This window comes from Phycodurus eques, chromosome 10 (genome assembly GCF_024500275.1).
Source record: "Phycodurus eques isolate BA_2022a chromosome 10, UOR_Pequ_1.1, whole genome shotgun sequence".
Classification (NCBI taxonomy): Eukaryota; Metazoa; Chordata; class Actinopteri; order Syngnathiformes; family Syngnathidae; genus Phycodurus; species Phycodurus eques.
Window position 1 is genome coordinate 14,838,343 of NC_084534.1, and position 12,572 is coordinate 14,850,914.

Here is a 12,572-nt window from a genome sequence, read left to right on the forward strand (position 1 = left end):
AAGGTGAGAAGAAAATGAAAATATTTTTTTATTAAAACTACCAAAGTTTTCAAACTTTCATGGTGACACAGAATGTATATAACCGACAACAGCAAGAGCCAGACGCTTTTGCCAGATGCGTTAATGCCGCTGTCAGTGTCAGCTGAGGATGCGGAGAGACAAAGTGAGACACGAGCGATTATGTAAGTGTAAAAGCGGTTGAAGTGGTAAACTATATTAAATGTGGATTACTGTTCTTGTCAATTACAACAAAAGTGTTGAGATGATGCACTTGTTATGGTAAATAATAATCATCAAGAAGGATTTTAAGGACATTATTTAACTCAGGAAATAAGTTAATCAACCATTTAGTTGATAATAAACATCAGTATCCAAAATCTTTGCAGTGCACGTATGTGGAAGTGCCCCCTGACTGGGTTTGCCTTGGGCCTCCAAATGATTGAATACTACCCTGACAACCATTCACACTCACATTCATACCGATGGACAATTTTTGAACCTTGAATGAACCTTACAATTCGGTGGGAGCGGTGGTAACGGTAATTAATACTAATTAGTTATTTGAATCCAGTATTGATTGTAAATTCAGCTAGAGGATGCTTTTCTTTGTAAACAACTGCAAAGGTTTTTGAAATTAATTTAGACAAACGTGAAATAGTTTTAATAATTTTAATGTAATTCCATACCCTAGTATATAAAATGATACAATATAATGTAAAATGTATGCTTTAAAAATGTTCTTGCACTTCAGTCAATTTACATCACTGTATTGTATTTTGTCTACAGCTGTGGTTAAGGTTCCCCAGCACTAGATGGCGATAATGCATATTTCCTCTCATTTAAATTCCCAAGAAGAACGACATACAATGACGACATTCTGCATCCGGTTTATTTGGGTTCTTGGCGCCAGACTTGTGGGGCTGTTGGCGAGTGTTCTTCCTGCGTTTGACTCGTTTGACGCAACAACACACTTTTCCTGAAAATCATTTTTACTTCGTGAAGCTGGACAGTCGCCGCCGCCAGGCAACGAATTGAACCTCTGCTGGTACTTCGTGAGTAGAAAACATGTTTAGTGCCATACTGCACATATACGTTACACTCAAGTCACCGGGCACAACATTAGGTTCGCCAGCTGAATATTTTAAAAGCTCTTAAATACAAAATTAATTCCAAATGAAAAAAACTGTATTAGCACTGCTGCTCCTCACAGTACGATGCTGTGGCGTTTTATACCCCGGCAAACTACAGTACTACTACTACTACAACAATAATAAACAAAAGTGTTGGATAGTGTCAGTCAAAACCAAGCCCTTCTATTTTAATAAAGGCAGAATACTTGATGCAATTGTATGTCGGTTCTTATTAGACCGTGCATGTGTAGCTAATATTTTGCCAACTTGAGGTCTAGATTAACTGTCATTAGTTGTACATTCACTTCAGGTGGTAATCATACAAGTATCAATAAGCAGAAATCAAATAGTGCTCAGTTCATATTTAAGATTGCAATTTCAATAAGTACAGCTACTGTATTCGACAATTATTCTCTTTTTTTTCATGCGGTTCTTCGCTTTTGTTCTTGTCGAAGGTGTTTAAACGTATTCAGGATGAATTGTGAACTTCTGGCAACATGCAGCGCTCTTGGATACCTGGAGGGAGACACTTATCACAAAGAAGCTGATTGTTTAGGTGAGTTTATTTTGTAGTAGGTCCTCAATGTGCTTCATCACCATGTGTAACAATGTATACTGTGTGATGATGAATAAAAAAAATTATGTCTCAGAGAGTGTGAAAGACTTGATCAGGTTCTTGCGCTATGAAGATGACACCCGTGATGTCCGCCAGCAACTGGGCGAAGGCCACATCATAAAACATGACCTTCTGCCTATTATCACTCAGCATGGGCATGACAAGGCCTTGTTTGATGCCTGCATACGGTAAACATCCCAGGATGAAACTTGCCTCCTCTAAAGTACTGTATGTTCTTGCACATTTAGTCACTGTTATTCATGTGGTTGAGTCATGAAGTTATAAATGCAATAAATGTTTTGATTAAGCGATAGAGTGTCAAATCTGTATTATAACCCTGGTTGCTCATATGAGACTGTGCATCTTTGTTCTTTTCACAGGCTCATGGTGAATCTAACACAACCTGCTATGCTCTGCTTTGGGAAGGTTCCTGATGACCCTGTGTTTAGACATCACTTTTTGCAAGTGACTTCTCATTTACAAGCCTACAAAGAGGTACTGCCTGTATATAATTGAATTAGTAGTTCACTCACAGAGGTTATGTTATCCCATGTGTGTCTGTATGCTTAAAAGCTGATTGTAATTCATCTACACTGGACTAAACTTTTTGCATTATACCTTGTAGATGATAGACAAAGAGTGTGACTGTGCCACAGCCCACCTTTACTCTTGAAACTTACAATAACCTAAAATACATTGTGCCAAAGTGGCAGGAAATCCCCAAACTGTTTAAAAATAAGATCAATTAAAGTCACAATTAAAAGAGGATTTTATTTTTTTCTATTTTAATTGTAGGCATTTGCTACTGAGAAGGTGTTTGGAGTTTTAAGTGAGACGCTGTACAACCTGTTACAAATGGTAAGTGAACAACATGTCTTATGTCACATGCCAGCTTGTATTCATACAAGTATTTCATTGTGTGCTTCCCTTGCAGGAATGGGAGCAGAGGCAGGAAGAAGACAACCTTCTGATTGAGAGAATTCTGCTGCTGGTCAGGAATGTGCTTCATGTACCTGCAGACCCTTTGGAGGAGAAGGTTAATATAAATATCAATGTTGTTTGATTAGAAGTAGGGGACTTGTAGAATACCTGAATTTAGAAGTTTCTATTGTTGATGGACATAATAATTGATGAACTGATTAAGAATTATATCAATTGATTGTATAAGACGTATTGAAATGGAGCAAAGGTATTGTTAATTCAGTTAGTTGATTTGGTGCCTCGATTCAGTTAGTTGTGGAATTTACATCCACTAAGAGCACTAGAGCATTATACTGGAAGCAGACGTTACATTTTAAAACAAATGTTCTACATCTTTTAAAAATATTTGGAAAATAATGAATCAATTCGCAGTAAATGTTTTCTTCATCTACTGTATAAATTTGAAGTTGTTCTCATCAAAAAAAAAGCATTGCCACAGGTCTCCACTCTCTGAATGTGTTTTGTCTCCTTTACATCCTTGTGATGTAGAAAGTGGATGATGATGCCAGTGTCCACGACAAGCTGCTCTGGGGCATTCACATGAGCGGTTTCGATGACCTGGTCAAGTTTTTGGCATCAGCCCAGAGTGAGCAGCAGTGGAGTATGCACGTGTTGGAAATCATCTCCCTCATGTTCAGAGACCAGGTTAAGCAAAATAACCTTTTTCTGACTCATCAATGTACATCTAGATAGGTAGCTGTTCGGTGTTTGAGCAATTTTCTGGCGTGTCGCAGACACCGGACACTTTGGTGAGTGCGGGACACGCTCGCTCAGCAGAAGAGAAGCAGAGAGACACTTCGGAGCTGGAGGGGCTGAGGCAGAGGGAGCAGGCAGCGAAACGTTCTCGCACACTGCAAAGAGGAACCAGGTACATGATATCAGAGGAACTCAACACAATTACAGTACTGTACAGTATTTAATTCTGTAGTCAGGTCTTCATGAGTTTCAGTTGATCAACTGCTAGAAAAAAATCCTGACTGAAATTGCTTGTTTATGTTCTTTGTTTTTATGTCAGACATTCACGGTTTGGAGGGTCTTTTGTTGTGAAAGGCCTTAAGGCAATTGGAGACAATGAGGTGATTTATCACAGAAATGTTCACAATGTAAGTACTCTAAAGCAATTTTTGAAGCAATGTTTGCAAAACTCATTCGAACACTAACCTGTTCCATGCCTGCCTTGACAAATTTGTTGTGTGTATTTGACATAATTAAAATAAAGATGACTCTGATTCTTTAATTCATAGTTCAAAAACTACACTCACGACATGGGTAAAGCTGTGAGACGCGTTCCCAGGCGCAATCGACAGGCCCAGGACTGTATGAACAAACGGCGCTCGGCTTTAAACGTGCGACTCTTCCTGCGAGAGTTTTGTGTGGACTTCTTAGAAAACTGCTACAATCGCCTCATGTACATTGTCAAGGTCAGTAGCTACAAATTGCAAATATGTTTTTTTTCTATCACACCTGACGATTAACCTTTATTGGCGTTACCCAAAGTGTTTTATTCAAAATAAGTGGCAGTTCTAAATGTTTTATTGAAAATACACTCACTGCCATTCTTTGCCCTATTTTGTTGCTGTATCGTAATGAAAGATAAAATATTTGACACAGCTAGATCTGTCACGATAATTACTATATCGACTTCTCATTTAATAAAAATAAATTGGACACGATAGTTTTTCCGGACTCGAGAAATTGTCATTGTTGTGGTGGGGCGGCGTGCGGTTCACACAGTGAGCCGACAGAGTTGGACGACTGTGTCTTTAGCCGCTAGTGGGCTCATGAAACGCCAGCGGACCGGTACACTCTTGCCGAGGTTGGCTCCGTCCAACACTCCACAGCCTTGCTCTGTGTGCAGCGCATACACAACAGAGACGCCTAAGGGAAAGTAAACTGTTGTGTTCGGTAGCCCGCAAGCTCACGAGCTAGCGAGTTAAGGAGCTTAACAGCTCGCTCCACCACGGCGAAGTTGTTTAAAACATCAGCGTTTTGTTGTTGTGTGTTAGTCCCCAATTAACACAAACACGGGAACGTTAACTGTTTATTAAGCATAACCTCAGTGGCACACATTATTCAGCCAGTAGTTGACAACAGTTAATGTCAACATTTGTTTGATTGACAGGTGAAGGGAAAAATGGAATAAAGAATAACTATCAAAACAAAATAAATTAGTTTTGCAGTGTACATAGTTGCAGTATGGTGTTAGCTATGCCAACTGTGAGAGGCTTGATATTCTGTTCTCTTGCCTCCTCCTCTCCAGGAAAGCCTGATTCGAGAGGAGTCTCAGGAGCATGATGAGACCTACTACCTGTGGGCACTCAGCTTCTTCATGGCCTTCAACCGCTGCAACAATTTCCGTGCCGATTTAGTTTCTGAGACCATGTCCACCCGCACGTTCCATTTTATGGAGCGAAACATCACCAACTACTACGAGATGATTTTGACCGACCGCAAAGAGGCCACGTCCTGGTCCCGCAGGTAAGAGGATTATTTGGAATCAGAGTAATTATTAAATTATTACGGTATTATTATTGCTGAAAATATCTCTGTTCTTATTTTACTGACCTTGTTGTTGCTAGGATGCACCTGGCACTGAAGGCATATCAGGAGCTGCTAATGACTGTAAACGAGATGGACCGATCACAAGATGAAAGCATCCGCCACAGCGCCAATGTTATCAAAAGTATTGTTACTAATGACTTCCACTACAGAAGTTGTATCAAACATTTTGTGCCAAGAAAGATAATCCTCAACATAGTTTAATATATAAATAAGGGTAACCTAAATACGGTATAAGAAACACCTCACAGGTTGATGCCAAGCAATTCTACACCACAGCAACCACAACAATAAATATTTTGTTAAATTAGTAGAGAATTATTATTGTGAAGGCAGAATTTTTTTGATTGAGCATTTGTATTGGCTATTACACTGTCTGAACTTGGTGTGCAGGTTTACATAATGTTGTGACATCTAACACTACAGTACACACTGCATACAGCCAAAGGTATCAGTAAAACCATTTGCATTATTGATATAGAAATCATTGATTGTAATTGTTTTCTCCCGGACCTTGTAGGTAACATATTCTACCTAATGGAATATAGGGAGATATTCCTGACTTTGCTGAGAAAGTACGATGGGACCAAACAGCCTCAGTCGTATCTTAAAGACCTGGTGGAGTCAACCCATCTCTTCCTGCGTATGTTAGAGCGCTTCTGCAAAGGTCGCAGGAACTTGGTGGTGCAGGTACAATTTGTATATGAGTTTCTCTGTGTCTCCTTTTAACAAAAAGTTCAACTCCAGATATGGTAATTCTACAGAAAAAGAAAGTGAAGCGGAAAAAGTCTCGAGGAGAGAAAAACCAGCCAGTTGTAGAAAGGACCCCGGAAGCTCTGGCAGACACCTGGAAGATTGTGGAGGAACAACTGAAGGGTATAAAGTTTCAGGTCAGTTTAATTATTTGTAATTGTAAAATAAACAATTATAAGGCTTGTTTTATTATTTTTTAAAGTGTTGAGATACCACCAAAGAAGATAGAAAATGCACAAAAATACAGTGGCACATTGATTTATGAGTGTCCCGACTTTTTTTAGAGATACAAACTGTCATTTTTGCACTGACTTGAGTTACGAGTGAGCTGTAGGCTCTCCACAGTTCATAAAAAGAAGCAAACCAATATAAATTATAAAGAAAAATAGTGACAGAGTTGTAAAATATTTTATAATATGGTATCGTTCCTCAATAAATTACCATAGTGCCTGCCTCGCAATCAACAGGAAGAAAAGTCTTAGTTCCCATTACTAATCATCATCATCATTAATTTTCTGTCTTCATCTGCAGCTGTCAGAGTCTTTAACTGCGCACATTGTGCCTTTCGATTGCACATCTGAAACTCCTCTCGAGGAGCAGCGGACTGAGGCCATGGTGAGGATGCAGGATGCGCTGCAGGCTCAGTTAGGACCAGAGGCTTTAGCACTCCTGAGGGCTGCCAGGTCAGTAGTAAATCTCCACACACAGTTAGCCTCAAGCACCAATCAAAAGCTTCATTTACAGTAAGAGAAACTATTGCATTCAGGGAAGTGTGGCCCGAGGGAGATGTGTTTGGCTCGACTGATGTGGAACCTGAAGAAGAACTTGAATTGCTCAAGCAGATCTTACATGCAGAGCTGCCAAGTATGTACGCAGCATATTCACACGATATCAGAGTATCACGCTGTCTGTATGCAGGATTAAATTTTTACGCTTGATTTCAGGGTCAGCTCCTCCTGAGACTCAAATGGAAGAGGATGATGAGGATGATGCAGATCTCGAAGAGGAAGAAGAGTTGGAGGCCGTCCAGGTTTCTGAAACTGAGTTCAAATTTTTGGACTTCATCAAGAAGTAAGGGAATACATTTATGCAATGGTTATAAGAACATTTCTTTTTGAGTCTTTCAATGGTTGCACTTTCCCATTAGGGCCAGTATAGGAACTGGTATGTTTCCAATCCCATGTGCACATTATGTAAAATATTCTGGTACAGTGTTGCATTTGGATTGTTCACCTTTTCCTGCCAAAATAACCACCGATCTTTTGCCTTTAAAAGGACATTCCACTCTGACATCTCTGTTTTTTTCACCCTGCACAGGTTTGCCAACCCCGGCATTGTGCATCCATACCTGGTCTTACTCAAATCTTACTCAAAAAACACGCCTCACACTAACCACTGCATCGCTCGAATGCTTCACCGTGTAGCATTTGACCTCAAAATGGACGCGTTGCTGTACCAGCTGTCTGTCTTCCATCTCTTCAACAAGATCCTGAGGGATGCAGCTGCCTCTGCTTACAAGGTTGGCTAATGAGACAAGTAACAAGTCACAGTAGAGCGTAGGCCCCTGCCTGTGTTGTACATGGTGATAATTTCCACCATCTTCTGTGGGTTAATATTAAATTATACTTAATACAATTCCTTTTTCTGCACCATCAAGTTTGGTTTTGTATAGATCGTTTTAGTTTTACGTTGACTTTATTAGCTCTGCAGCTAACAAACCAACAAATAACAGTGATGAGGCACATGAGCTAACCGCCTTTTTTTCCTCACAGGAGCTGGTCACCTTTGCCAAGTATGTGCTAAACCGTTTCTTTTCGCTGGCAGCCACCAACAACAAGGCCTATGTTGAACTGTTGTTCTGGAAAAATGTTGGCGCTGTGCGTGAGATGACTGAAGGCTATGGCAAAGACAAGTTGGTGCTCTTTGTTTATATACTGTATGAATGTATAGCTGGAAATGATGCATTACTGTCAAAATGTGAGGCATACTCACACAAATAAATAAATTTGGATTGGAAACATTTAATAAATTAAATAAATAAAATAAATTGTTCGAACCATTTCTGCTGCTCATTCTCTGACATTTATCAGAGCAGAAAAAATGCCAGCTTGGAGTGAAGAGGAGGAGCAGGAATTGCGCACCCTTTATGAAGAGCACCAACACTCTGAAGGTCTGCTGTTTTATTTATTTATTTATTTATTTTATTCTTAGCACTCTTGTTTGTAATTTACATGTTGGAGTAACTGAGAAATTAAGTCTGACTGTGTTGCTTATTGGTGGTTCTTGCTAGTGCCAGACATTGTGGAGACTCTGTTGCCATTGCTAAGCAACAATACACGCACACGGAGGCAGGTCGTTACCCAGCTGGTGCGCATGGGTCTTGTGGACAGCACTAAAGAGCTGAAGAAACCCAAGTATGTACTTTGGATAGGCTGACTCATTTCATTCTAAAGTAATAATTTGGAATCGATAACTAGCCCACTAAAAAGGATTTTCTTCAACAAAGGAAAGGTACTGGGATCGTTCTTTGGACTGAGGACCAGGAAGAAGAACTTCAGATGCTCTATGAAGAATACAAAGACTCTGATGGTAATCACTGTGTGCTTTATTGACCTGACGTGGCTCATTTTTTGAGCAGACCTCAGTTTCTTTGACCCCACCCCCCCACCCACAGATGTGCTTGGCAACATCCTTAAGAAGCTCACAGCCAAGCGCTCCCGTGCACGTGTGGTGGACAAGCTGCTCAGTATGGGCCTGGTGTCAGAGAGGCGAGAACTTTACAAGAAGAGGAGTCGAAGTTCTTGTCCAAAGAGCTCGGGCACACAAATGGTAAGTCCTAAAAACTGTTCTTAGATGACTGAACAAAGCAAGGACTATTGAGAAAATGTATTCTTCTTTCAGTCTGAAGAGGAATTCCTAGCTGGACTCGCGCAAGATTTCCCAGATGAGTCTCTGAACAGAGAGGAAGATGAGTCTGAAGAGAGTGAGGAAGAAGATGAGGAGGAAAAGAAAGAAAGACAGAATGCTGGCAGCAGGACGAGCCACAGCTTTGTGTCTGAAGGGGAGAGGAGAACTGATGTTGCCACCATGGTCACGATGCTGCATAAGAAAGGTGAAACTTTTTTTTCCCCTCAGTATTGAGTTCTGTAGAGAGTTTTATGACATTTTCTTACCTGCACATTCTAATACAACAGCTGTATGAGAAAGTCAGTCTGCTTTTTACAAAGAGAAATTATCATGCAGCATATTGTGTTTTACAATAATGTACAATATGTACTTGTGGTGAGAAAGTGAAACGTGGTGAGTCTCACAGAAATGCATGAGTACAGTCAATGAATGGAGCCAACAGCCTCTTAAATATCCACTCTCTCTCTTTTTATTTCTTGTTTCCTCTCTTTGTATCATTATAGCTACAGGCAGCGGCCAGGGCAAACTGCTTCTTTCATGACAATTGCGCCTTGTTTTTTGTGCTTCGATAAAAAAGTAATACAGTATATGTGGCGCCTCAAAATGTTGTTTCCCGTTGAGAAAACTGGGACCCTAATGTGAGGCAGGGAGTCGCTGACTGTATTTTTCTTTGCAAGCGTTGATTCACGTTTGGCCGTGTCACTCGGTGTGCAGTGGGCCTTAGAAACGCCTCCCAGTATGATGCAGACAGAAAAGGCATTTTATTAGATCTGGATATTGTTGAGTGTAATGAATTCAGTACTGCAAGGATTAGCTTGAGTTTTTTTGTTTTCCAGGCATGTCTGAAGCCCTTGGGTGGTTACAACGCTGTCTAGACCGAGCAGCTAAGGGCCGGGAAGATGATGGTATGAAGGGTCTGCAAAGCTGTGTTGAATATGTGTCCTATAAAGCCCAGTTCAAACATGATGTGATGTGTGTCTTTGACCAGGTTTTTCCCAGGCTGCTCCTCTTGTCCCTCTCACTGAGGCATGTGAAGACGCCATGGAGGACAAGAGCTTCCATAAATTGCTGTGCAAACTGGGGATGCGGGCGCCTGCAAATGAACAGGTAAGGTTTTGTTACCAGTTGCAGCAATTCCATCTGCTGCTTATGGTGGTCAATATGCTGTTTAAATTTTGTTTTTAAACAGTAACAACCCTGCCGGCTCAGTAAAGCACAATGGCCTTGCGTTACTTTTTCTACAATGTGTACTCATTAGGAGACGTTTTGGAGAATCCCAGAAAAGATCATCCCATCTCAGCTCCGATGTGCAGCTGCGTCTCTCAGTCAAAATCTGGATGAATCTGAAAGGGAGGAAGTCCTTGTGGAAGAAGGTGGACCACCTGAAGATCATCAGGAGGGGAAGAGCAAGGCCTCTGATTCACAACGAGCACACGCTTTGAGGGCCCTATTGATTGCACGCAAGAGGAAACAGCACTCCAACAAAGATGAAGGTATGTGTGGACACAACATTGTCTTTAATTACAGGTCTCTCGTACAGTCAAGTACCATGTGCAGTTGTCTTTCATACAGTATGTAGCCTTTTGCTTTGTCAAATAGTCATAAATACTGAACTGTATCAGTGGGAGTCGGTGTTGTTGAATTTGACGTAGTTTTCTGAAGCCGTTAAAAAGGATGGAGAATCATGCCAGTTTGTTCTCTACCCTAATTTGTTTCAGCCTATCAGGATTTGGAGGGTGCAGACAGTTCATTTGAGAGGTGAGGTCACGAAAACGCATTGGTCAATTTGATAAACCAAATTCCTGCTCAAAAGCACACATTTCGCTTCTAAGTGTCAGTCCTCAGCTTATTTGTGTGTATTAGGCCCCAAGAGAAGACAACTAAAAGAAGCAGAGTTTTGGATGATGAAGAGGAGGAAGGTACTTTATTCTTTTTAATTGATGGTTTTGTTTGATGTGAAACCAATACATCTGATTACAATGCATTTTAAATCCTAAAATTACAATAACTGTATCAAAATATGATGATCTTTACAGATGATGGTTTCATCGTTGCACTGGAAATTGATACAAATGGTGAAGCAGATTCAGAAGAGGAAAATATTTCCGCACCAGTGAAGCGACGACGGAAGATGGTATTAATTGATGAAGAAGAGGATGAGGATTAGTTGAGAATCCTTGCAATGCGGTCAATACAGTGAAAACAAACTCCCAAAGAAACAGTTCCTTGTTATAAGGCATAGTTAGGTTTAATGTACCCTACATTAAGAATACTGTCATTGTGTACTTGATTGTTGATTAAGGGAGTGTTTTGAGGCAACTGAGGCAAAAGGTAATGCACTTCAGTTCTATTGCGACTAGCCTATGCACATCCAGGCTATATCCACAGACATCCTTGGATACCATTATTCTGATCAACATGAGAAGATAATTAAATGATTGTTAACTTTCCCCGTTGCCAAATGGCCACCCCTATTTTGTAGTCATACTATGAAACATATTTTGTTTATTGCCTTCTCTTTGGACTTCCAATATAAATATGCACATCTTTTATGTCTTGCAATTAAACTTGATACCTGCTCTTACAACAAATGCTGTAACAAATCAAATGCTTTGCACAAATCAGGTCTGATTATTTGTGCTTTCAAATTCAAAAGGTGCAGAAGAAAATGAAATGAAATTGTAGCTATCTTCTGTATTGGTCAAGTCATTGCACAGCAATACCATAATTAAATAGTAGATGTCACACGTGCATATTTTTAATTTTTTATTTTTTTTAAACCTGTTAGATCTGTAAGTGGCCCTGTAAAGTTTTTAATACGTTTTGAAATGCACCAACCCAAAACTACATTATGAACCAACATCACATATAATGCTATCCAATACAAGAGATATATGAAATACTGTATTAAGTCATTCTGAATATAAATTCAGTTTTCCAAGTTATTTAACAGTTTGTTATTTGGTGAAGTGTAGTGCAATGTAATCAAAGCTGTATCTTTTTTTTAATATATATATATATATATATATATATACACACACACATATATATACACTCATCTAGGTAAATAACGTAATCTCAGTATGATCCGCTGCAGTTACACACCTGCAAACTAAACACCATAAACTGTAATACTTCAAAACTGAACATTATTATACTGTAATTGTAAAGGCTTTTATATAGCGCTGGTATTGGATTTAATTTTGTTCATAGAGAGGAAAAGGTGATAAATGACTTGCATTTCTCATGATACCTGGCTGTACACGCTTTTGGTGTAATTAAATCACAAAACATTTTCTTCATAGAAGCACCATAATGATCGTTTTGACTGTTAAATTCTATAAGGCAAGGATGAGCTATTGGGGGGCCCCGCAATTAATTTTTGAAAATTATGTAATTAACAAAACTCTCCTCTGCAAATACCTGATTTTTAATGGCACCGTTCACCACTAGATGGCAGACATCGCTTAGTAACGCTTCCACCGGGTACATAAATTGCGACTTTTTTGTTCGTTTGTTTTGTTGTTGTTTTCTTCTTCTTCACAAGAACCGTTGACAGTTAGTTTAAAGTGCATGAGGAGTTCCTAAAATGTCCTCCAGCCAAAAAGGGCGTATTTAGCGCCTTT

At 39.8% G+C, this 12,572-nt stretch overlaps 1 protein-coding gene across 3 annotated transcripts; it reads left to right on the plus strand.

The window, feature by feature from the left end:
- The first annotated feature begins 915 nt into the window (after positions 1 to 915).
- timeless (timeless circadian clock) lies at positions 916 to 11,537 on the plus strand. 3 transcript variants are annotated; one of them, XR_009769375.1, is made up of 30 exons: positions 916 to 1,052; positions 1,586 to 1,686; positions 1,781 to 1,934; positions 2,127 to 2,241; positions 2,542 to 2,604; positions 2,681 to 2,782; positions 3,217 to 3,372; positions 3,462 to 3,595; positions 3,743 to 3,830; positions 3,972 to 4,148; positions 4,988 to 5,205; positions 5,307 to 5,410; positions 5,807 to 5,976; positions 6,051 to 6,176; positions 6,571 to 6,722; positions 6,806 to 6,903; positions 6,984 to 7,110; positions 7,357 to 7,558; positions 7,812 to 7,951; positions 8,130 to 8,209; positions 8,330 to 8,453; positions 8,546 to 8,628; positions 8,714 to 8,868; positions 8,941 to 9,151; positions 9,783 to 9,851; positions 9,935 to 10,053; positions 10,205 to 10,439; positions 10,673 to 10,704; positions 10,810 to 10,865; positions 10,983 to 11,014. XR_009769375.1 is itself a non-coding variant. In XM_061688831.1 (30 exons), exons 2-30 carry the CDS (start codon positions 1,605 to 1,607, stop codon positions 11,111 to 11,113), a joined length of 3,711 nt encoding a protein of 1,236 aa, XP_061544815.1. In that variant the 5' UTR covers positions 916 to 1,052; positions 1,586 to 1,604; the 3' UTR covers positions 11,114 to 11,537. The 3 variants fall into 3 exon arrangements, 2 of the variants coding, with proteins under 2 accessions (XP_061544815.1, XP_061544816.1); XM_061688831.1 differs by having other exon boundaries at positions 10,665 to 10,704; positions 10,983 to 11,537; XM_061688832.1 differs by having other exon boundaries at positions 7,812 to 7,831; positions 10,665 to 10,704; positions 10,983 to 11,537.
- Positions 11,538 to 12,572: the final 1,035 nt, after the last annotated feature.

Bases quoted from the DNA above. Each gene is read 5' to 3' on its own strand.
- timeless (XM_061688831.1), top strand. From the start codon at position 1,605: ATGAATTGTGAACTTCTGGCAACATGCAGCGCTCTTGGATACCTGGAG. The intron at 8,210-8,329 runs GTCTGCTGTTTT...GGTTCTTGCTAG, and splicing joins AGAGCACCAACACTCTGAAG to TGCCAGACATTGTGGAGACT. The intron at 9,852-9,934 runs GTATGAAGGGTC...GTCTTTGACCAG, and splicing joins TAAGGGCCGGGAAGATGATG to GTTTTTCCCAGGCTGCTCCT.